The sequence below is a fragment of the Strongylocentrotus purpuratus genome, unplaced genomic scaffold, assembly GCF_000002235.5.
Source record: "Strongylocentrotus purpuratus isolate Spur 01 unplaced genomic scaffold, Spur_5.0 spur5_scaffold_21, whole genome shotgun sequence".
Taxonomy (NCBI): Eukaryota; Metazoa; Echinodermata; class Echinoidea; order Camarodonta; family Strongylocentrotidae; genus Strongylocentrotus; species Strongylocentrotus purpuratus.
In genome coordinates this window covers 39,271,564-39,296,981 of record NW_022145607.1, presented here as the reverse complement: position 1 = coordinate 39,296,981, position 25,418 = coordinate 39,271,564, and the positions used below count along the sequence as shown (strand labels likewise).

Genomic DNA, 25,418 nt, shown 5'->3' with positions numbered 1-25,418 from the left:
TGATATGAAAATTAAGAGATAACAATAATTACGTCAAAACAGGAACAAAAGTGATTTATGTAATTCATTGATTGGAAGGGATAAGCTAATAATCTAAATTCACAAAGAAAGAAAGAAAGAAAGCAAGAACAGAAGAAGATCCATTCACGTGTTATGCTTAGTGGTCGTATCACTATTATTTATTTTCCCCTCCTACCCAATTAATAAAGGTATTCTGATTTAACCGTTTATGCACAACAACAACAAAAATCCATATCAATTAACATAATTATCCAGAAAGATTCATATTTAAATAGTTTTATTTTTAAACGTGAATGTCCTATAAAGGGTTTTCACGAATTCCAGCAATATTTATTAATTATAAGATATTGAAAGTAGGTAGAGTAAAACTTAAATCACAACGATAACAAAAACAGGGGAAGTTTTATGGCTGAGTTGCTGTTATGATGGTGAATGATCTTTGTTCCGTGTTTCTCATCTTATTTCATCACCTTCTCCCTCCCTCTCTCTACGTCTCTCCTCTCTTCCTCTCCCTTCCTCCTCTCCCTTTCTATCATTTTCTCTTTCTGTCCCTGTTCTTTCTCCAGCTGTGTTCATTGGCATCTTTGAGGTGAACCACTAGAGAAAGCCAAAGTCAAATAAAACACAGTCAAATAGAAGGCAGATGACTCATATTTTACCATGCCTTAAGTCTTGTTTTCATACATAACATAGAAGTAATTGCCCGGGACTGTGCATAAACATTCAGGGAATTTACATGGAATAAGACTACAACCTGAAGGGATTGGGTGCACCGACACAACATGAAATGAAACAGTTGCAAACAGATTTGAAACGAATTGAATGGTGCGAATTTGGTCTCCGGATACTTCTGATCAATAGAAATTCTGCTCCTTAGAATTAAATGCAAATAATGAATAAGTCAGTTATAAGATAAGAAAGAACGGAAAAGAGCATTCTCTGTTACTCTAAATGCTATACAGAGGATAAGTTAAAAGTGAGTGGGAGGGGTGAATAAAATTGAAAATGTTGATGAAGACTGGTTTTATAACTCCCTCGACGTCTCAATCACATATCAAAATAATATTAGCTTCAGAATAATATTATCTAGTTAATAAGTGAGTGGGAGAGCTTGACAGATTTAAAAGCTAATCTGGAATGAATTTTCTTTCTCTGTTAACAATATCTGCTCCATCTCAAAGAAGTATACTAAATCATTTTGAATTCCGTGATGCTTCCTTTACTCCAGATTTAATTATTTTTATGAGTCAATGGCGTATTCAGACCTCGGCTACACTGGGGAAGGTGGAGGGGGGCAGGGACACAATTATTTTAGTATGAAAATCGCATTTATGTGCATTGAGTTGGGTATATAAGGGATAGGCAATTATGACATGTTATAATGTACTTTGTTTTGCTACATTCTCGGTGAACATGGCAACAGAGAAGATGAACAAAGAAACTTCAATTAGCTATTGTGTTGTTGTAGTTGCAATCAACTGAGAAGTCATTTTCCTTTTATTAGGGCGGATATCTTTTTGTGTTGGAGACTTCTCCATCTTCCTCTTAAAGATATATCAGTTACAAAACATCATCATTGTCATTTCCATTACATTAAAGGTGCCGTTGTCTAATGCCCCCTTCACATACACGGATTTCGTACTCAGGCCTGTTTGATGGAAACATCCGAGGGGAAGGGGGTATCCTGTCATGTTGATCCAAGATCGTTTCATTGACATCTGACCTTTAACCTTTGACATCGGACATGACAGCTTTGTAGAATCGAGTCGTGATCCGAGGCAGAGAAATGACAATCATCAAATGTCAAGAATGATATTAGAAAGTTATTTTTTATCATGGTGATGGTTGATTGACATGACGGGGTAAGTTAGACCGGAGGCGGATGCGATGTATGTTCCTATAAGTCATGAACGAATTTCCTGATAGAACATAAATGTCTAACAAATATTCTAGAAAATCATGTCATTTTTTCTGAATAGGTCTGTTCATCAAGAATTGCATTTGAATCAGAATCGGGTTATGTACATTACGAGAGTCATATGAATATGGGCCTAGGCATAAACAGATTCAATCCCTCTCTCTCTCTCTCTCTCTCTCTCCCCCTTTCTCTCTGTCTCTCTCTGTCTCTCTGTCTCTCTCTCTCTCTCTCTCTCTCTGTAGCAAGCATTCTTCTGAATGACAATGACCCAGCATTACAGGTCACCTACACATTCCAGTAAATCAACTTATATTAATATGGTGGGAATGTCTGGTGCAGTGAGAATTCAATGTCAAATTTGATGGGGAAGGAATTTAAAATGACATGATTGGACTAATTTGTTAAGATAGCGCATCAGAATATCAGTTTGTAGAATTACGAGGAAACTTGAATTTAACTTCATTTCAATCGTTATGAGAGTATATTCCGCTGAAAGGGCACCAACTTTGAATGCAAGAATACCTTGGTGGTATACTACAACGTCTTCAAGGGCGCACATGGAGGTGAAAGTCATTGTTTATTAGGCATTTTACACTTTTCCTTCTGGAAGATATTTGTTAGCATTGTATGTCAAAATGGTTACACTTGAATGTTCATTGTCTCCTTTTGAATAGAGTATTTTTCGTGTGTGTTGAATCGTGCGTAAATATATCGTACTACATAATTTTAATCTGACATGTTTATCTGACATGATATTATTATGTAGAGAGTGATATTTGCGTTAATTCTTGACATCTCATACTTGTTTTTGCCTATTATTGGTTTTAATGCAAGTGATTAATATCAAATCAGTTGAAGAATATAACATTTTTATTAAGGTCACAAAGCGGAAATAAGAATGCTTTCATGTTGATCTCTTTCCGGGCGTGTGGGTTATGATTCATGTCATCGATCAAATCCTTCTTTTCATCTTCATGTTCGGCTAAATGAAAATAAAATAAAGCAAAAATAAAATGAAGAAATGAAAGATGATATGAAATGAACAAAATCCAACGCATTGCATGTGATTTCGGTTCATTCTGTTCACCTACTTTCTCATGATCATGATGAGGCATGGCTATAAGATCATACAGTATCTATTCTCGAAGTATTTTGAGAAACATAATAATATATGAAACTAAAGTTAAATTGAATCCCAACGAACTGTGCAGTTCATGCACCAGCGCAGAGGAATATGAAATGTCAGATATAATATAAATCCAATAAGCTGGGGTACTCTCTTATGAGTGGGGTGTATATGGGTACCTATATTGAAGAAAAGAATAGATTTTGACGATGGTCGTTGTATGATTGAATGTATATCCTTTGAAGGTTTGATAAAGTCATAAAGATCATTTTCCCAGTGGGACCGTGGGAGGTAGAAAGGGGAGACAATAAAATCCTTTGCCTAGCCTTTGTTTCTGTAACGATGATCAAGATGTTGATCTTAAACATACTAGACCACAGTTGAAAATACTGTCCAAGTTTAATATACTGGCTTAGTCTTTCTTAGTCTTTAGTGAAGCACGAAAGAGATGATATGCGCAGGTTGAGATTGCCTTTCATGTTGATTTAATTCTTTGAAGAACAAATCCGGAATTGCACTGTTCGCCAAATTTCAAAGTTTTTGGTATTAGTAAAACATGACAGTTGGCTTTTATAATATACAAAACAGATATTGTACAACTTCTTGTTTTAAAAACATTTATTAGCATAAACAAACGCATATTCTCTTAACGTAATTACCGTAAGGCACTATAGCGTTGGCAAATTGAGTTTCATCGATCCTGATTTCATCGATCATCTTTCAAAATCCCACTATTAGTTCTCTTTATTTACATTTAAAAAAAAAGAAGAATCAAATACGTATAGGCCCATACCGGAAATACTGAATCCCTCCCCCTCTCCCTCTTCTCAAACTAGTCAGCTGAAAAAATGCAAACCAGATTACTAGTAGTTCCCGCTTTTAATTTAGAAATGATTGCACATATAAGGACAGGTGTTCATGTGTAATCTATTCAAACCGACCACCAAACTATTGACGAAGCCGGAGGTGCTTCGAAGTATATAATTATCTTTATTGTTTGCGTTGGACCCAAAACAAGTACAATGTTCTAAGTGTTAAAGCTGTGTGAGCATTAATGAATAATAAACCGTTTGATTTGACTAGTTTCTTATTTCTGTTGGAATTCTGAAATGAATGCAATGCAATATAATAAAACATAATTCATCACCTCAGCTCAACGCTAAGATGACATTACATCCGTTGACACTACACTGCCATTTTTTGCGGTGAGCCTACGAACTACCACATCATTTTCTGGAATGGAACAAAGTCATGTCTTGATTATCGGGGGGGGGGGGGGGGAGCGATTTGGAAGATCGCTCCGAACAAGCGGCACGTGACCTCATGAGAACACACGTTAGGTGATAAATCTCGGTCATAAGAAGAAAAACATCCTCGGGATATTTGTATCTCCCATCATCAAATTTAACAAGTTACGTAATATGTCGCGACTGAGAATGTGGGTCGGAGTCAGTCAGAGGTCGCGTGTATTATCAGGTCAGCAGATGATACCTTGATAGAGGAGCTTACAAGAGCTAGGGGAGGGCACGGTCAGTGATCCTCAGTAGCTGCTATACATGTTTTGTGGTTTTTAAAACCAAAATGCGCAATGTGACATTTGATTTTTCCTTCCCTATTTTTACTGACACGGTTACATCTCATTAGTTGTTTAGTTTTGTTTTCATATAGCGCTATTCCAACTCCCTGATTTAACTGTGTATGGGTGACACACATCGCCAGAATCACTGAAACTTGCGACGGGACATACATACCGAGACAAAGTATGACTCTGAGAATTAGTATTGAGGTAAAGAGACAGGAAATTTGAGGATGCATTACAATGAGCATGTAATCTTGAGGGTCAAGCACGTACATCCGATCATGATGTGGCCTTTGACCTCTACCATGGCAACCACAGTAAGTCTTCACAGTTTCCGAAATAGCTTAAACATCCAGACTCCACAGTCAAATCAAGTGGCGGATTTGAAAAAAGGAGAGATATGGATGAAAAAGGTCTTCGAAAAATCTGAATACAAAGAAAAGCAATGCTTTCAATGCATTGTTTGAAAAACATACCGTCTTCAAAATTGTAATTGTAATAACTAGTATCAGACCAAGGTTGAAGATGGATGAATAAATTTACTAGTTCTTATAACATAATAGAGAAATAGAGAATACAGTTTATTTATTCACATTCTATCACTTCTACGAATAATCTATCTTTCGACATCTACACCACCGTTCCAAGTCCATTGCTTGATATACTCTTTTCCTGACAATTTAGCCTACTTAGACAAAATTTAAAGTTAAAAGACCCCAGTGTTTACAATATTATCTTTTTATTTATTTTTGTTGTTTAACCTGACCCAATGTTATTTGCAATATTACATCTGTTGAATGAATCAGGAATTGAGTTTACAGTTTAATATACCCTGGTTCTTTTTATATTCATTGAATATTAAACATGATTTCATTTTCCGATGAAAACAGCAACAACATCAGCTCTATACAGCTGTATATTTGACGTGTTTTAATGACAATACACTAATACATGTACAATATACTAAAATGTACCACATTGTACTTGTACCAGGGGGATTGAAGTGAGAATAATGCGGGTTAGAATCAAGATCCAGGGTATGCAAAAATGGTTCATCTCAATCATGCTGACTGACTGATAATAATAATAATAATAACAACATTTATAATGCGCACATATCCACCCCAAGAGATGCTCAAGGCGCCTAACACGGTAAATACATTAAACTTAAGAAAGTACATGAGAAGTTACAGAAAACGAAAATAATTTAACAACATGTGCGATTCAAACCACTTGCTCTCGCCCTCTAATACACATTGGAGATTGGGGATAATACTTTGTATGGTGCCTTGAAAAATTCGATAATGATGAAACACAGACACAAAGGACAATTGATACTAGTCGGGCATGTATTCCTCCAACCAAGTTTACAGGGGCGTATCAATAGAATTAACCCTTTAAGTCTATAAAGAATCAACTACCGTAACTTTAATCTTATTTGTAAGACGATAAGAGTCGCCTGTATTAATCACATTCTCAGCCACTAGCAGATTGTTTTCGGAAGTGATATAAATAGTTGGAACATGGACCTAGTAGGTCCAAGGTTGGAAGCAAAACTAGACATTTTCTTTTGATCGGTGCGTCTGGTTTATTTAAAACCCTTTAATTTACTTAATGTTGTTTTCATGTCTATCCTGAAGGTAATACAAATTTTTGGTATCGGTCATGAAGTTGGTTCAATTGAAAATATTCAGTGATCGTTGTCATGAAGTTGGTTCAATTGAAAATATTCAGTGATCGTTGTCATGAAGTTGGTTCAATTGAAAATATTCAGTGATCGTTGTCTAAAGTTATGAAATTGTAAATAATAAACTCTTCATGTTGTATAGCTCTCTCTCAAGGTCAAGATAATAATGAAGCTATAAAACAATGTTTCTTGACTAAAATCGACCTATTAACTATTCCCGTTTGGAAATTATATATCACAACTCACATTTTTAAGGAGACTTCCTTCTCGTGTCATCCAAGCTTGCTCAGTGAGCAAACTATTTTATCATAATTATTCACATATTTATCTGTTATTTTTCTTACAGACATGTAAAATAAATCAGAGTGATCCCGAATTCATGCTTCTTGTTTCTCTTTTCTCTTTTACATGCTTATGGAATGAATATTATTTTGCGACTGGAAACGCTGATTTACCAGAGTACCTTCACGGTATAGGCTTACATGCAAACGTTATTTTCACAAGCAAAACAGTGCTATGTGATTTTCGTTTGTGCATAATTTATTTTCTTTAGTGTGTTCTAATTGCCAAAATATTGTATAGTATGATTTCCTTTAATATTAATATTTCTCTCCATTCCTAAATAGCCATGTTTGAGCATAATATTACACAGAGTTCTTCGTCTCCATATCATTAAAATATCACGCGCCAACGTCTATATACAACCAGTCAATGTATAAATGAGATATGTAATCGAAGCTGTGTAGTTGGGTGGAACTATTAATTCCCATCACTTTTCTTTCTTTATTGCTTATCTCCTGATGTTGCTCAGACCTCTGAGCCTGGGTGATTGTAGGCACTAAGCATGACTAATCATCTACAATACATGCTTGACTGAAGATTCTATCAACTGTGAAATGCGTCAAGCAATCGCTTCTCTAGCTGCCGTACAGGTCCATTTTGACGAATCAGTTCCAAGGTCTCACTATTGGACCGAAGATTGTAGGCATAGGCGCCGGAAGTGGGGGGGCAGGGGGGGCAGTTGCCCCCCCAGTCAAAAAAGTGGGGGGGCAAAACGCATTTTTGCCCCCCCAAAACGCCCCCCCCCCTCCAAAAAAAAAAAAAAAAACAGTAAAGGAGTAAACATGGTTTGTATTTTTAATCCAAAAGAACGTAACAATAGTAAAAACCTGAATTAAATCACATATACAATTCCAATCAAAGAAAAAGGAAAGTTCACAGGAATTAAATTTCATAAACATTGCGCATGCCACCTATACGGTATTTTAAATGGAGGTCTCTATTATAGCGATACGCGCATATCGTGGACATATTGTGCGAGAATGGGAAAGCGTGTCCGTTTTTTTGTTATAGGGGTGAGAAGACATGAGCCCCTGAACGCTGGCGTACTGATAGGGGGGGGGGGTGGGGTTATGTATTTCTTATTCGAAACAAGTGATTTACAAATGTTGATGTTGTGACATGATTTTCCGGCATTTTTTCTCCATTTTTTTTGTAAGTCATACCTTTTTATGCGTTTGTTGGAAAATAAGAAATTCCCACATTACAGTCAGGCGAAATACGCTTATTTAGAAGCCTTTATGTCATGGTCTGCAAAGTGGCTGGGCTCGAGCCCCCCCCCCCCCCCACCCCTCCTTTTTTTTAAAGTATGTTAAAGAGAAAAAGAAAGAAAGACGGAGAGCAAAATAAGTGACCTGCCAATGTCACAAATAAGGTATAAAAAATGCTCATCTGACCGTAATTAAATGCTTAAAACCCCAGAGCTTACGGGGGCTCCACCCCCGGACCCCACCAAGGGACCTAAGGCGGGCCCCTGGATGCTCATTTGACCGTAATTAAATACCTATAACCCGCGAGCTTCCAGGGGCTCTGCCCCCTGGACCCCACCAAGGGCCCTAAGGCGGGCTCCTGGATGCTCATCTGACCGTAATTAAATACCTAAAACCCCTGAGCTTCCGGAAGCTCTGCCCCCTGGAACCCCACCAAGGGCCCTAAGGCGGGCCCCTGGATGCTCATCTGACCGTTATTAAGTACCTCAAACCCCTGAACTTCCGGGCTTTGCCCCCTGGACCCCACCAAGGGCCCTAAGGCGGCCCCCTGGATGCTTATCTGACCTTAATTAAATACCTAAAACCCTGAGCTTCCGGGGGCTCTGCCCCCTGGACCTCACCAAGGGCCCTAAGGCGGGCCCCTGGATGCTCATCTGACCGTTATTAAATACCTAAAACCCCTGAGCTTCCGGGGGCTCTGCCCCTGGACCCCACCAAGGGCCCTAAGGCGGGCCCCTGGATGCTCATCTGACCGTAATTAAATACCTAAAACCCCTGAGCTTCCGGGCGCTCTGCCCCCTGGACCACACCAAGGGCCCTAAGACGGCCCCTGGATGCTCATCTAACCGTAATTAAATACCTAAAACCCCTGAGCTTCCGGGGGCTCAGCCCCTTGACCCCCTGCCGAGGCTCATGCCCTGGACCCCACGCCAATTTACGCTCTACCTGATCGATAATACTCCACTTTGAAAAACGTTCCGCGGGACCTGCATATAACGTGTAAGACTGGTGGTGATGCAGATTTTTCGTCTGCCCCCCCCCCCTTCCGAATTTTTTTCTCATTACGTCACTGCCCCTGGAAAGTGAGCCCCCTGGAATGTTTGCCCCCCCAATCCCAAACTGCTTCCGGCGCGCCTGATTGTAGGGTTGGGAAATATAGCTTATAAATTATAATGCCCGTCAAATGGGCAATGCGAAGGCAGTGTTTGAATCTTCTTCGTTGTAATCTTCTTACCGACCTACTAATGAACCCATCAACCAACATATGTATCAGACAACCATTCAGACCACCTATTCATCATCCTAATCAACAAACCATCACCCAAACTCAACAATCAACAAACCATCACCCAATCTCGACAATCAACCAACCGCTTAACCAACCAACTCAGCAGCCCACCGATCTTATCTTCATGATCACCAACTTAAAGAGCCAAACATGGGTATCGGGTGTGCAATCGTACTAATTAGTAGGTTTTTCTCAATTGTTGAATTAGAATTGTTTGACCTTCACCCCACTAAGTCGACCTGAAATCCCCAATATAGTACGGAGTATTTATCAGTCTTGTCAATGGTATGATACGTGTAAATATTCGAAACACACGCTCGACTGATGTGTCTATATTGTCGTTCACACGAACGTTAAAACAGTCACAAAACATGCATAGAGGTGAAGGAGGGAGAGAAAGACAGAGAACAAAAACAGAAAGACCGGGAAAGAGGACAGGCAGGCAGGCAGACAGACGGAGATAGAGAGAGAGAGAGAGAGAGAGAGAGAGAGAGAGAGAGAGGGGGGGGCGGGGCGGATACAATGTGTAATGAAAAAACGTTTGAAATATCATACATTTGTTTAAGATAAGGTTGGCATGGTTAGTGCTATTCTCTAAAAATTAAACATGGACATTTAGTATGGGCAATTATTAGGCAAAGTATGTAAGATACAGAATGAGAGGAAGGAGAGTATTACATTTAAAAAAAACGCAAAGAGAAGATTTTCGAATGTGATGACAGACCAGCTAAGAGACAATAGAACTTTTCGTATTTTACAAATTAGTTTGAAACATTTACAACGGCAATATTAATTTAACGTGAATGTCTCATCTGCGACCAGTAGCTTACAGACTTACAGACTCACAGATTATTATGAGCACGGTTTCAATAGCTCTCTTCTTTCTGTCTCGTGTGTGAAGGTTTTGTCGAGTTCATGTCTGAGAATGTTTACATCATAAATCTGAAATGCCTTTCAACGGGAATGTAAACAAACCATATTTAAAGCAGAGAGACTGTGGGCTCAAGATAACCCTTTCAAGATTCCAACTAGAATTTAGAGACATCTAGATACCTTCTCTCCCTCACCGTCTTCCTCTTCTTCCATTTCCTCTCTTTCTCTCTCCATGTCCCTTCTTTTTCTCTTTATCTCTCTCTCTCTCTCTCTCTCTCTCTTTCTCTCTCTCTCACTCTTTTTTTTTTATAATCATCGAAATTACTCAGAATTCCCTGCGAAAAATGATGAATAAGATGAGATTTCAATTCATTTCATTCCAATGCAGCTTGTTCTTGTGTTTGTTACGATCCTTCAAAGTTCACTCTGAAATAATGACGACCTAAATAATTTATCCTGTGGGTTATTTTCATCACTTTTTTACTTTATATCTGACCTGTCCTAATAGACAAATCAAGATAACAGAGGATAGGCGATGCTGATGGGGCTTAATTGGGCAAAGTAATGTCATTGATTTCCGTAAATGGACATTCATCAAAACTACATTCCGCTAATGTTGTTTATCTTTTAGTCCGAGAACGCCCATGCCGACAAAAGATTCCGACTGAGCCATCTCTATAACTATCCTCTTTCAGCATGCTCACTCCAATATGTTTTTTCTGTTGAATATCGCCATTTCCCTTTTTTCTTTTAAAGTTAATTTACCTGACAGTTCTTGTCGGCAGATTACACCCGTCCTCTCTCTCCTCTCTCTTTCTTTCTCTCTCTCTCTCTCTCTCTCTCTCTGTCTCTCTCTCTATTTCCCTTCCTCTGAATTTCAATCTGCATGTAGAATTATATATGTCGTATTGCTTTGTGGGTCCGTTTGTCAAACAAGCAGCTATGTTTGACAATACTTATTGCACACTATGATAAACACTCGTTGATCACATGTATTGTACTTTAATGAGTGTCTATGGAGACTCAATTCTGTAGAGGATACAATCTAGACCAGCCAGACGGTAATGTCATGATCTCGCATTTAAGCATTAATCTTATTCATAGAATAAATATTGAGTATGGCAGAGGTATTCCCTATCCACTCTTTCTGAGATGAACCCGATATGCCCTTCACAGACCATTTATTTCTTTTAGTACGGTATAGCAAGAAGTTTTTAATGGTAAAAACAAGGAAGTTCTTCTGTTTAAGACACTTTCGTTGATGTTAGCCCCCCCCCCCCCCCGCACAGAAAGTGTTCTCCTCTCTCTTTAGATAAAAACAAAAAGCTTGAAAATATTTTGAATTAAAAACAAATTCTTTATAGTATTCGCCAATAATGGTCAAAAACTGACTGACTTGCCTATATTAAATAACAACAACAACAACAACATATTTGGTCAAGGAATAAGGGTCTTTCTTACGCCCACTCCCCCTCTCCCCTCTCCTCCCCTCCTCGTCCTCATCATTATTCACATCATGTCAGGTAGAAGCAATTTCGTCACATCATTAGGGAAAGGGTTAATAACAGCATAATGTACCCCCAAACCCTTAACTATGGGTAAAAAGGATAATCCCTACGGAGGGGGGAGGGGGAGGGGGAGGGGGAGGGGGAGGGGGAGGGGGAGGGGGAGGGGGAGGGGGCGGGGCATAGTTAGAACGTGACCTATATAATCTATCTCATCATGAATGGAATATGTGTAATTTTGACAAATGAAAACAAAAGTCTGAGCTATTTTGCGCCATACGTAACCGAGAATATTCTATGAGTTCAGGATATCTGATGACATGCTTTATAGCCGTATTGTTATTCTCACTCACTCACTCTCTCTCTCTCTCGCTTTGCCCGCTCACGAAAAGACAATTGATCTGTTGGAAGATAATGCTCACATGTGAAACGTAATGCTTATACTCGTGAAATTTGTAATGTATAACAGGGGAGGGATTTTGGTACTCATTTCACCATCTTTTTTTAATCATTTACCCTTTTTCATTCGGAAAGGTTCCCTAAGGTTGGCTGCTGTATAATCGTTTAGCCGCATCGAATCTGTTTCATCTTATTTCTTTCATGACATGATGTTGTCAATGTTGTAATTTTTTATCAGGAAGGCAACTTCTATAAAGGCAACATGTCTCTCATCACTTTGATCCAGCATTATATCAACTTGACTTCTGAGGTTAATGCCATGTAATCTAATTCTACTGGTTTCGATTGAAAAAACCTTAAATCTTACCACGGCTTGACGTCTTTGCATGTTAAGTTTGGATAAATCACGACGATAATCACATTTCTACTTGTCTTTGTATGAGGAAAAGATGTTTGTCTCAATTTCAGAGCTTTTCTAACCCGAAACCAGCAATAAAACACCCCACCCCCTTCTCCTACGCTCTCAGCATTAAACCTTATACGATTCAGCTTGAAAACAGATGTGATTGTAGAAGGCATCAGCAAGCTATTACCAGATCTCATCAATCTCGTGCAACTTCTAGATCTAATTTAGCTGACAAGGCCAAGTTAATTTCAGAGCCATGAATCTCAGCTCACATCAGGTCTGTGGAAAGCGTAGTTTAATTTCACATGTTTGAATAAAAACCCACTTGCACACGTTTTAAAAACGTACAGATGAAGAAACGAAATTCAGTCAAGAACTCATCATTTGGCATGCAGTATTTTTTTCTTTACTATTAAAATCTTGACTGTTCATTGAAATCTAATCTCATTTGATAATGCATTTATTTTAAATTAATTTCTTACAACCACGGCCCTCATTCACCCCATGTTTACTGACAATGGAAATCACATTAACGCAAATAATTATGTCTATATTTTGCCCGCTCTATACGACAGTGTTTTTATTTGAGTTCTGCGTTGATCACTCTAAATGCCATAACCATCAAAACGATCACATACTTTGTATTGACCATGTTGACAGACACACTTACCAAAATAATCAGCGACTTATCATTATACTATTCAACTTCCAAGTATTACGTATCTTTATTTCCAATTATTATAATTTCATTACTTTTGCAAACTATATTGATGCTCACCCTCTAAAGGTAAATGATTTGCGAGTCAAAGTATACATTTTTTGTCGTTGTATTATGATATGGTTTATTATTAAAATAGTAAACTGAGCAGTAATAATTCTTGAGCAAATTAAGTTTACAATAAGAGTAAAAACGTCCATTTGAATAAAATACATAAAGTTAAGTCGACTAAATTAATAACGATAATATATAAATAACATTTAATAGTCCCATCAACAGGGAAATTAAAAGGACAAACTAGACAAAGTACATAAAGGAAAGAAGAGATTGAGAACTGGAAATAAATTATGTAGAACAAATATTGCACATGGATTAGTACAAAAATATGAAGATTCAGACTGGAACAAAAATTTGACACGTTTCAAATCCTCGGCTCTGGGTTATTGATGTTCATTCTTTATTTGAATGTTAAATACTTTACAATAAATATGTATTAGTAAATGGTATAGGCAATACGTCCTAAATAATAATTAGTGTTTTGTCTTTTGTTATCGTTTTACAGAGTGGAGAGAGGACTCATGTTGGTCTATTGCTTCAGCCGTGGGCTAGTAATGAGCATTCCATGGACGCTGAGGCAAAGCGATTCTTCAAATACATTACTACAATTCAGGTACGTCTACCCCCCCCCCCCCCCCCCCTCTCTCCAACTCTCTCCCATCATCAATAACATTTTCAATAACTTAATCTACTTTACAATGATATGTTAAAATAACATATCATTGTAAAGTAGATTAATAATACAGTCTCTAATAATTAGAGACTGTATTATTAAAGATGAGGAAAGAAACCGAAAAAGAGAGAAAAGAATGGGAGAGACAGGGAGAGAGAGAGATACTAACCAATGGACAGGGAATGAAAGAAGGACAGAGAGGCAGAGAGAGAGAGAGAGAGAGATACTAACCAATGGAAAGGGAATGAATGAAGGACAGAGAGGCATAGAGGGTGTGAGAGAGAGAGAGAGAGAGAGAGAGATACTAACCAATGGAAAGGGAATGAAAGAAGGACAGAGAGGCATAGAGGGTGAGAGAGAGAGAGAGAGAGAGAGAGAGAGAGAGAGAGATACTAACCAATGGAAAGGGAATGAAAGAAGGACAGAGAGGCATAGAGGGTGAGAGAGAGAGAGAGAGAGAGAGAGAGAGATACTAACTAATGGAAAGGGAATGAATGAAGGACAGAGAGGCATAGAGGGTGAGAGAGAGAGAGAGAGAGAGAGAGAGAGAGAGATACTAACTAATGGAAAGGGAATGAATGAAGGACAGAGAGGCATAGAGGGTGAGAGAGAGAGAGAGAGAGAGAGACAGGGAGAGAGAGAGATACTAACCAATGGAAAGGGAATGAAAGAAGGACAGAGAGGCATAGAGGGTGAGAGAGAGAGAGACAGGGAGAGAGAGAGATACTAACCAATGGAAAGGGAATGAAAGAAGGACAGAGAGGCATAGAGGGTGAGAGAGAGAGAGAGAGAGAGAGAGAGAGATACTAACTAATGGAAAGGGAATGAATGAAGGACAGAGAGGCATAGAGGGTGAGAGAGAGAGAGAGAGAGAGAGACAGGGAGAGAGAGAGATACTAACCAATGGAAAGGGAATGAAAGAAGGACAGAGAGGCATAGAGGGTGAGAGAGAGAGAGAGAGAGAGAGAGAGAGATACTAACTAATGGAAAGGGAATGAATGAAGGATAGAGAGGCATAGAGGGTGAGAGAGAGAGAGAGAGAGAGAGAGAGACAGGGAGAGAGAGAGATACTAACCAATGGAAAGGGAATGAAAGAAGGACAGAGAGGCATAGAGGGTGAGAGAGAGAGAGAGAGAGAGAGAGAGAGAGAGAGAGAGAGAGATACTAACCAATGGAAAGGGAATGAAAGAAGGACAGAGAGGCATAGAGGGTGAGAGAGAGAGAGAGAGAGAGAGAGAGAGAGAGAGAGAGAGAGATACTAACTAATGGAAAGGGAATGAATGAAGGACAGAGAGGCATAGAGGGTGAGAGAGAGAGAGAGAGAGAGAGAGAGAGATATACTAACCAATGGAAAGGGAATGAAAGAAGGACAGAGAGGCATAGAGGGTGAGAGAGAGAGAGAGAGAGAGAGAGATACTAACCAATGGAAAGGGAATGAAAGAAGGACAGAGAGGCATAGAGGGTGAGAGAAAGAGAGAGAGAGAGAGAGAGAGAGATACTAACTAATGGAAAGGGAATGAATGAAGGACAGAGAGGCATAGAGGGTGAGAGAGAGAGAGAGAGAGAGAGAGAGAGAGAGGGAGAGAGAGAGATACTAACCAATGGAAAGGGAATGAAAGAAGGACAGAGAGGCATAGAGGGTGAGAGAGAGAGAGAGAGAGAGAGAGAGAGATACTAACTAATGGAAAGGGAATGAATGAAGGACAGAGAGGCATAGAGGGTGAGAGAGAGAGAGAGAGAGAGAGAGAGAGAGAGAGATACTAACCAAATGGAAAGGGAATGAAAGAAGGACAGAGAGGCATAGAGGGTGAGAGAGAGAGAGAGAGAGAGAGAGAGAGATACTAACCAATGGAAAGGGAATGAAAGAAGGACAGAGAGGCATAGAGGGTGAGAGAGAGAGAGAGAGAGAGAGAGAGAGAGAGATACTAACCAATGGAAAAGGAATGAAAGAAGGACAGAGAGGCATAGAGGGTGAGAGAGAGAGCGAGAGAGAGAGAGAGATACTAACCAATGGAAAGGGAATGAAAGAAGGACAGAGAGGCATAGAGGGTGAGAGAGAGAGCGAGAGAGAGAGATACTAACCAATGGAAAGGGAATGAAAGAAGGACAGAGAGGCATAGAGGGTGAGAGAGAGAGAGAGAGAGAGAGAGAGATACTAACCAATGGAAAGGGAATGAAAGAAGGACAGAGAGGCATAGAGGGAGAGAGAGAGAGAGATACTAACCAATGGAAAGGGAATGAAAGAAGGACAGAGAGGCATAGAGGGTGAGAGAGAGAGAGAGAGAGAGAGATACTAACCAATGGAAAGGGAATGAAAGAAGGACAGAGAGGCATAGAGGGAGAGAGAGAGAGAGAGAGAGAGAGATACTAACCAATGGAAAGGGAATGAAAGAAGGACAGAGAGGCATAGAGGGTGAGAGAGAGAGAGAAAAAGAGAGAGAGAGAGAGAGAGAAAAAGAGAAAAAGAGAGAGAGAAAGAGATGGAAGATGTGAGATATAAGTGGCGGTTCTATAAGGTGACGTGCCTATAACCCCGGGCAAAAAAAAAAGATGGAGGGAAAGGAGACGGAAGAAAAAAATATGGACTGATTATTTTATTTTTGTGTTTGCTTGCTTTGCTCGTCACAACATTTTATGATCCCCCCTCCTAGTTAGAGTATCCTGGATCCGCCACAATGTTCAAGACGCACCAGCACGACATTCGCCCAATATTGATTTGGGTTTAACATATAAAACACATCACAGATTTCCATCGGAGTTATCTCTGGTATATATATATAGAACCAAATACAAGCACGAAACGAGTTGACACTAAACCAATTCTTGTCCTGTATCTACTACTTGACAGGTGCAATGTCGGGAGCAACATGCTGTAGGGCGGAGCAATCCGAGTGGAACCGGTCTAGACTGGCCTTGGATGGTCTGCTTCGATGAAGGTTCATCATACGTGGGAAGAGGAGCTTTAAGACCCGGATGTGTGGTTTACTCATTCGGGTAAGAAACATTTTTTAATTTTTTTAAATAAACGATTATGACTATATTTATCAACACAGTTTTTTTTCTGCAGCGACTGTCATGAAAGCTGCTTTTGAAATTCTGTTCCAAGGAAATTAACAAACAGCAGAAAGACACTTGATATCTCCCTACACCTGACATGCTATTAAAATATAACAACAAACATCATTAAGAAGATAAATGAGAATGGGCACATAGTCAACAAATACAGTGATACCGACGTGAATGCTTTCGACCTAGTTTGCTACATATTTTAACCGTTGATTTTCCTTTTCTTGTCTGTTTTTTGTGCAATCTTTTAGCGCTCGTTCATCGAACATTCGTTTCGAGATTGAGATGGCTGAAAGAGGATGTGAGGTGCATATATTTGATCCTAGTGGCCGCATGAGGGCGCATATCTTATCTGAGAGTAAGCAACATCGAGTAAGCAACGACGCATTGCCTGAGAACATTGTTATTCACAAAACAACACTTGATTGGCGGGATTCAAACGTTGGAAACCAACGCACTTCGTCGTCATGGAAACCAAGCAAACTCTCTGCTATCATGACCAAACTAGGGCATGATACGGTAAGTAAACATGATTCAGAAGGACAGCTTAAATTAGAGTCTCAACTAAAAACACTAGTGTCAAAATTTGCCCTAATACCTTCGACCATACATGTATCTCTGTCCGAATCTCTGTTTGCTCAGTCAAATTATGTGGTGATAAGATCGTCTGAACTGAAACAAATAGTGTTTGAGTTCTTTCTATTTACAACACAAGTTTGCTCATCGCACTGGGGTAGAAATTTCTTTAGCGTGGAAACAAAAACGCCTTTCATTTAATGGGTTATGGTTTCTCAACCGACCAGTCATCTTTGATATTGCCTTTCATGTCAACGAGATAGCGCCAGCTATCGAGGGATATTGACATTAGCTAAACTCTCTAACTTTTTAGCAGAACTTTTGAGATAAAACCCTGATCATTATTATCGCTGCGTTAGGAGAAGTAGAAGTAGAAAAAAAAGTAGTAGCAGTAGTAGTAAAAATAGTAGTATAGTTTAAGTACATACTAGTCAGTGGCTGATCCAGGGGGGAGGGCCCGGGGGGCCCGCGAAAAAACACTTTAATTTTACCTTTTTTTTTGGAGATGGGCCCCCTCCCCTTCCGCTCAAGGGGAGGGGGGGGGGCGATTTTTCAAATTTCCGAGGGCCAAAAAAAATAAAATAGTGCTCATCCCCCCTCCTGTCACTAAGAGCGAATTATCGGCCGGCGCGATTTTCAAATTTTCGGGAGCAAAAAAAATAGTGCTCACTAACCCACCCCCCCCCCCCCCCACACTGAGCGAATTATCAGCCGGCTATTTCGCCGCTAAATATATTCTCACAAATTGGGCCCCCTCCGCTGCCGCCGGCGGGTGGGGGTGGGGGGTAAGGAGGATTTATTTCTTTTTGAGAAAACATGATGAGGGGGGGGGGGGGGGGTTAAACACCGCCCCTGCGTACGCGCCTGACTACTACTAATGTTACTACTACTCAGGGGCGGCAATTTCTTTTCATGACCGGCGGGGGGGAGGATGAAATGCGAGGATTTTTTTTTATTCCGTTGGTAAAACCAGTGGGTAATGAGCAAAAAACGTTGTTTTTTTGGGGGGGGGGCGGAGGGGGAGGGGGAGGCAGAAAAAAATCCTTGTCCCCACCACTCTTACGTGTTACATGCAGGTCCCGTGAAAAGTGGGAGGGGGGGGGGCTAAAGCATATACGATCAGGTAGAGTGTAGAATAAATTGGCTTGGGCTCTAGGGACAAAGCCAGGGCGGGGATCAAGGGCGGGGCCCCCGGAAGCTTAGGGGTTTTAGTCATTTAATTACGTTCAGAGGAGCATATTTTGACACCGTATTAGTGAAACTGGCAGGTCATTAATTTTGGGGTTCAGGGGACTGAGCCCCCAATATTTCAGGGGTTTAGGCATTAAATTATGGTCAGATGAGCATCCCGTCATAATTGCCCCTGGAGGGGTCAAGTGGCAAAGCTTCCGCAAGCTCAGATGTTTTAGGCCTTTAAATTAAGGTCGGATGAGCATATTTTTATTCCTTATTTGTGACACTGGCAGGCCACTATTCTTTCTTTCTTTCTATTTATCTTTGACATATTTTTTCAAAAAAGTGTGGGGGGGGGGGGGCTCGAGCCCCCGAGCCCTGCCGTTCCATGGGCCCTGACATGTAGGCTTCTTAATAAGCATATGTTTTGCCTGACTGTACATTTTTCATTGTCCAACAAACGCAACCCCCCCCCCCCATCAGTATGCTAGTTGGTATCACGGTGATACCAACGGAATACAGATTTTTTACTATATTTACTTGTACATTCTAAAGGATAGGGAGCGTAGCGACGAAGCTACAAGATTTTTGCATTTTTATTAGTCTAAACGCTGCACTCAAGGCCCTCCAGAGCCTAAAAGTGTGTTGCATTCTTTAGTCAGTATTCGCTAAACATTTTCTTTAAGCACTTTTTCAAATTTCAGGGGGGGGGGGGACGACGACCCCCCTCCCTACAAAAATTGAGGGGGGAACGTGTCCCCTGTCCCCCCGGATCACCGCCCCTGCTACTACTAGTACTACTACCGCTACTACTACTACTTACGCCACTTTTATCATTTGACAACCTGAAATTAAAACTACCGACTCACATGTGGGAATTAAAAAAAAATATTCTTATCCTCTTTATCGTCCATTTCAAATTCACAGTACATATATCTACAGTACAAGTCAAACAGAATTATTAGCAATTTATTTGTTAGATCAGAATAATTATTGAAAATCATTTCACTACATTTATCACTTTTTAAACTTCTTCATTATCAAAGTCTCTTTGTGTTCCGAATGATGTAGTTCAGTTACTTATTGACCTGTTCATATGTTTTCTCTAAGCAAAAAATAAGTTTTGATTCTAATAACGATTTTTTTTTCTTCCTTCATTTTTGTATAAATGATATCTATAAAAAAAAACAGAATTGATTCTGTTCATTGTATATTTCAAGAACGATTGTATCAGTATCGCACTGTCTATCTGATTGGTTATTATTGTTATTGTTTTCAGATCGATATTGTTCGTGCTGATCTTCAGAGTGCTGAATGGAAAGTATTAGAAAACATTTTACTTGACGGGACTGTATCCCGGATTCATCAACTCATCTTTAATATTCATCTCAACTGGAGTGGGTTTGAGGTTCAAGGAGCCAATCATGACGTCATTCGTTTCTGGTACAGTGTTCTGAAGAAACTAGAGAGGGCGCGCTATCAATTATTTCACAGTTTAGAAGACAAATCTGAACCCTCAATCTTCTTGGGCCAAACTATGCCCAACATTAGTAGTACTTATACCTTAGGATGGGTCAACACTTCGTGGAGGTGATACAAACTAACACTACATGTTTAGATACCCCGCCTCATTCCATAAAGAGTTACATTGTTGTTATTTGATGTGTTGTTTGTTTGTTTATCCGATTTTGTAAAGCAGCCAAAAGAAGAAAAAACGGTTGTCATGTTGCTTTATTTATGTTGCTTAACTCACTACTTTAATGTACTATCATGGTTTTGGCTCTTTAAACAGATGAGCAATAATTTATGATGTAGGATATGAAAAAAATGTTATGTTTGCATACTATGGCAAATCAACGCACAGCTGTTGTGTGTATGAATTAAAATACATTGTGGGATTGCCAGAGATATGAAGTATATAGTCAGAACGACGCTATCTCTTTGAACTTTAGTTTCTTTTAGATGTTTTAATATATAAGGAAATCCTAGACGGAATATAAAATGTATATCTGGAGTAATTGTCTTTCTATACACGTAGAGAATATTGCTTGATGTCTTCTCATTGTTTTAGCTGGTTAATGATGTGTATAGTATTGCGATGATAGGATTCTGTGTGGTATATGTATCAATTAGGAGACGGTGATCATAATTTGACGAAAAAGAACTATTTCATCCTCTCAATTATACCTCCAAATCATTTTGAAATCATACTTAATAGTGAGTCAAGCCTCGGTCACAAATGCCATTACGAACTGCTACGAACGCCGTACGAACGATTTTCAAACAATGGAAATTCGGGAAGACAATGGAAAAACAGGGAGATTCGTACGAAATTATCGTTCGTACGAACCTTTGTGACCGTAGCATTAGGTTTTAATGTGTTTATACAGTTTGGAGAAAAATGTAAGTCAGATCAGCACAAAGATTATATCATAACTCCATATCGAAAATACCTTTTCGAAGATACTTATGTCGAATATTTTTCAACGTTTTAAAGTATTATGTGACATTGTATACTCCTTGTGACAGTTTCGTCAGTCTGTTCTTAAAATGAGATGTAAGTATGCTGCCTATTTATAGTGCTGCCTATTTTAGTACACTGCAATCTTTACTCTTTGATGGGGTTATCGTAGACATGCTCCTTCAGTTGGAAGGTTCGAGATGATATACGCAATCTAATTAATTTGTAATTCAAATGAACTTACCCTTAAAAATCTATCTTTCTTCTTGGTTTTTCCTCCATTGTTTTACTTTGGTGATGCAATCACTCCAAAGATGTGAGATTAAAATGGTTGTTCATCCAAAATGAAGAAACCATAGCTGTAGTAACTGCTGCTGAAACTGTAGTTAAAGCCTGACTGCAATGACCACCATAACGAAAGTGTTGCTCTATCTAGTAGCACCTTAACTTTCCTTAGTAGGTACTGGTAGAGTGGTATCCCACCCATCGTGGCATGAAAGTTTGACAGAAGACTTGTTATCCTAGCCGCAACACCATCTAAAATCAAACGTTAACCCAAGATATAAATAGTCTATGGAATAATACAAAATTATTCATCATCTACTTAATAGCTTATGACGGGAATTATAATCATCATCAGTCAATACAATGAAATACATAACAGAAAAGAAGACATCTGTCATAATGAACTACATTGCAGACAAATATCCTTCAAAAATTCGAAAGAGCCTGATTCCTGAGCTCATATTCTGCTAACATGTACTTTCCTTTATCATTCATAAATGAACAAAATAGTGTATAAATTAAGAGTGATATTAATTACTTTAGAGATATGATTCACAGTTTTCATTCTTTATCTCTAATGCAGAGGTTCACTTGTGACCTTGACTCTCTCAATGACAAATAAAAACGTGTAATTTATCATCAGGAAAAATAATACAAATATGAATTCAACTTACAGTCTGACTTAGTTGACTAAATGCAGGCCTCAATGTCGGTTCTGGTGATCTTGATACTCCATGGAACTTAGACTTGCAGCGCAAAATGCCATGTTTTTCAACTATGAAACTTCAACTTGTATTCACCTCCAACCCATAGGTCCTGCATGTATGGCTTCTGTGCAGAGTGACACTAAACTGCTACGTAAGGCAACCCAACCACTACAGATATGCATCACTTGTTTGAGCTATGTAGAGTGCTCAGTGCAGTGGAGTCTAACTACCCAATGCATTCAGCCAAATTATTTAATGTAGGCCCTAACAATAAGCGGGTAGAATTGAGGGAAAGGTTGAACCCTAACAACCTAATTATGTGTATAATGGATACAAACATAACACATCATGAGATTATGTCACCAGACGTATACCAATTCCATTCACAATCATTAATAATGCGCCTTGAACCGTCTCCTTGTGTTACCACATTCCTCAGACAACAGTATTCGTTATCATAATCAATCAGTGGCGTACGCAGGATTTTTTCAAGGGGAGGGTTTTCAAATCGGGCCCAAAATTTCGCAACGACTCAGCCAGCCGCTGAATAAGCTGAGTAAGAGGACACTTTTTTTTTTGGGGGGGGGGTCACCTTTTTAAGGTCACCTATTGGCAATTTTTTTATTTTTATTATTATTATTTTTTTTAAATTTATTAAAAAAAAAAAAAAAAAAATTCAAAAGGGGAGGGTTTTCCAAAATAATATACAAAAAACATACACATAAAAAAACTCGAGGGGGGGGGGGGGGGGGGTTTAACCCCAAAACCACCCCCCTGCGTACGCGCCTGTAATAAATCATACACACATTGGTATTTTACAGAAAGATGTGGTGATCATATTTCGTAAAGAAACATTCACGTTGAATTTTATTCATCATTAAATGAATCAAAACAAAAACCCAGCCTGTTAATTCATTTAGGAAGCTATTTTCAAGAAATCACTTTTTACAGTAATTTTCAAAGTAATGCAGGTCATCTTCCCGAAAGCTGAAAGTGCATGGCTTCAAACTAAACAAATTGCGCTCTATTATTTAGATATCATATATCATATATATCCTGAAATAATTAGACCGTCGAATCGATGACTATTTTAGTCCAGTATAAGCTAAACAGCGAACAAGGGTTTGCATTTTTGGGTACTTTAGTTTACTATATATATTATTGTTTTGGATGATCATCAATAATTAATAATGTTTTTCTTTATTCTACATTTAATAATGTGTGCAATATAATAGGAAGTAAAATGATGAAAGTCTTGTTTTATATTTTTGATCTTAATTTGCATTCTTGAGAAGTACCTTGACTGTTTTTTTTTCTCTCTGTAGTACTATGTCTATGTTGTTTTCATTTTCTAAAGCAAATATCTCTGAAAATGCTCTGATTGTACTGTATATTGCCAGAAGCTGGATTGTGTGTATTGTATAATACAGTAATAAACATTTTTATGGCATTCTTTTAATACAGAAAAAGATGTTCGTTAATTTGACGTGTTACTTTGTCTGTTTGTAAACATAATGTGCCTACAATGCAAAAATGAAGAACACCATAGACTATTAAATCAGAATGACTATGTTTATCTGAGGTACACACCCTCCACGCATCTTCTAAAACAGACTCATCATACTGTCATATCATCATACTGTAATTAATTTTACTGGTCACAGCCAGAAGTCTCTCTCTCTCTCTCTCTCTCTCTCTCTCTCTCTCTCTCTCCCTATCTTTCTCTGTCTCTGCACGTTCAGGGCAGACCGCCATGCAGTGTGTTCGTCCAAGAGGCCCTTTGTAATAGCACTGCGGCCGATAAACTCCTCCTTAGAACCATTCTCCAAGGCAAACAATACGTCATTCTTTCGTTCCTTCGAAACATTTTAAAGGCGAACAAGTCATGTAACTACGATGTTTTCTTTGGAGACATGGTTTCAATGTGTTTCACGTTCCTCGGTAAGAGAACCTATCGCTCCAACTCGCACTCCATTCTCCTGGCAGCTTTCGCGATCTCTCGCTGTATCCCAAGCCACAACAACTCTACGCCTGGCGAACGATACGCACGATGCATGCAGTCCGGATATACATGCTATCAGATGTTCCATTTCACATACGCCTCTTGTGACTTCACCATATTAATTTTCTAACCTTAAATATCATACTTTCGCTCTTTTTCTGTGTTCAGGCGAACATTAAATCGTTTTCTCACTGATTTGCGTCTCATTCTCTTCAATTAATCTCGCATTATGATGAAATTAAATCCATGATACAAGCCTGGGTTAAGATTCATATCTATAGACGCATGCATGCATGAACGGATATATTGACAAATGAGTGATTATATGTCATTCTTTTCTCTTTAAATATGTACAAAGCATGAGTGAAGGCTTAGATGCAATGAACTCTAATAAGTCCACATTAATGACACACAAAGACTCTCTCTCTCTCTCTCTCTCACACACACATATACACACACGCGCATTCTCACATCAGGGCCTTTGTGGGGCACCTGATTGTGGGGTATTTCTGTGCGTTCCAGATATACCTTGTGGTCCCCTACTAGTGGGGTATGTACAACCTGGCGATAACAACCCGGCGGTGTGCTTACGATGTTACCATAAAAAAGTGTGCAAGTTTTAGCACACGCTCACAAAAAGTCATTTATGGGGTACCACTTCTAATGCCCCGCAGGGCATAGGACACCGAATATACAGTCATTTGAAAGACTTTACTCTGTGGGGTCCTGAAAAAATACCCCACAAAGTAAAAATGCCTCACAAGGGGTATGTGAAGCGCACATAAAACCCCACAAGAATGCTGAGGTGAGAGCATACACGCGCACACACACACCCTTCCTCACGCACAAACACACATATACTAATTAAGCCCTTGATTTCACGGCAGCGGTTCTAGTTCTATATAGGGACTGCTTTAATGTTAGCAACCATCTTTTTGTCAAAGAAATTATTAATGCAAAAATGAAATTTAAAAAAAGTTTTTTTTTCGCTCATCAGAGATACTTGGATCATCCCGGCCAGGGAATCCTGGATCAATCACTACCACCCTAATCATTTACAAATCTCTCTCTAAAATCATTCTGATCAACATTACTAACCAAATGTCTCAAATAATAAGTTGGCATAGCAGTACTAGTTATATTAGGCAACGGAAGAGAGAGTTTAACCGAGAGAGAGAGGGGAAAGGAGAGAAGGATGAGAGAGACAGACAGAGAGAAAGAGGATTTGAGAGAGAAAGCGAGAGAAAGAAAGAGAGAGAGAATGGGAGAGAGAGAGAGAGAGAGAGATGCAGACACATGGTAGATGGCGACTCAAACCTTAAAAATCATCTTCTTTTTGTTTAAGGTG

The 25,418-nt window shown here is 39.2% G+C and overlaps 1 protein-coding gene across 2 annotated transcripts in view; it reads left to right on the top strand.

Moving 5' to 3' along the window:
* The window catches only part of LOC100891683 (methyltransferase-like protein 24), a 41,648-nt gene extending 19,159 nt beyond the window's left edge, over window positions 1-22,489 (top strand). For both annotated transcript variants that reach the window (XM_030994759.1, XM_030994760.1), the window contains exons 3-6: window positions 13,633-13,740; window positions 16,649-16,794; window positions 17,118-17,385; window positions 19,895-22,489. In XM_030994759.1, the coding sequence (XP_030850619.1) occupies window positions 13,633-13,740; window positions 16,649-16,794; window positions 17,118-17,385; window positions 19,895-20,209 (837 nt within the window). In that variant the 3' untranslated portion in view covers window positions 20,210-22,489. The remainder of the gene's footprint in view (window positions 1-13,632; window positions 13,741-16,648; window positions 16,795-17,117; window positions 17,386-19,894) is intronic.
* The last annotated feature ends 2,929 nt before the right edge of the window (window positions 22,490-25,418 follow it).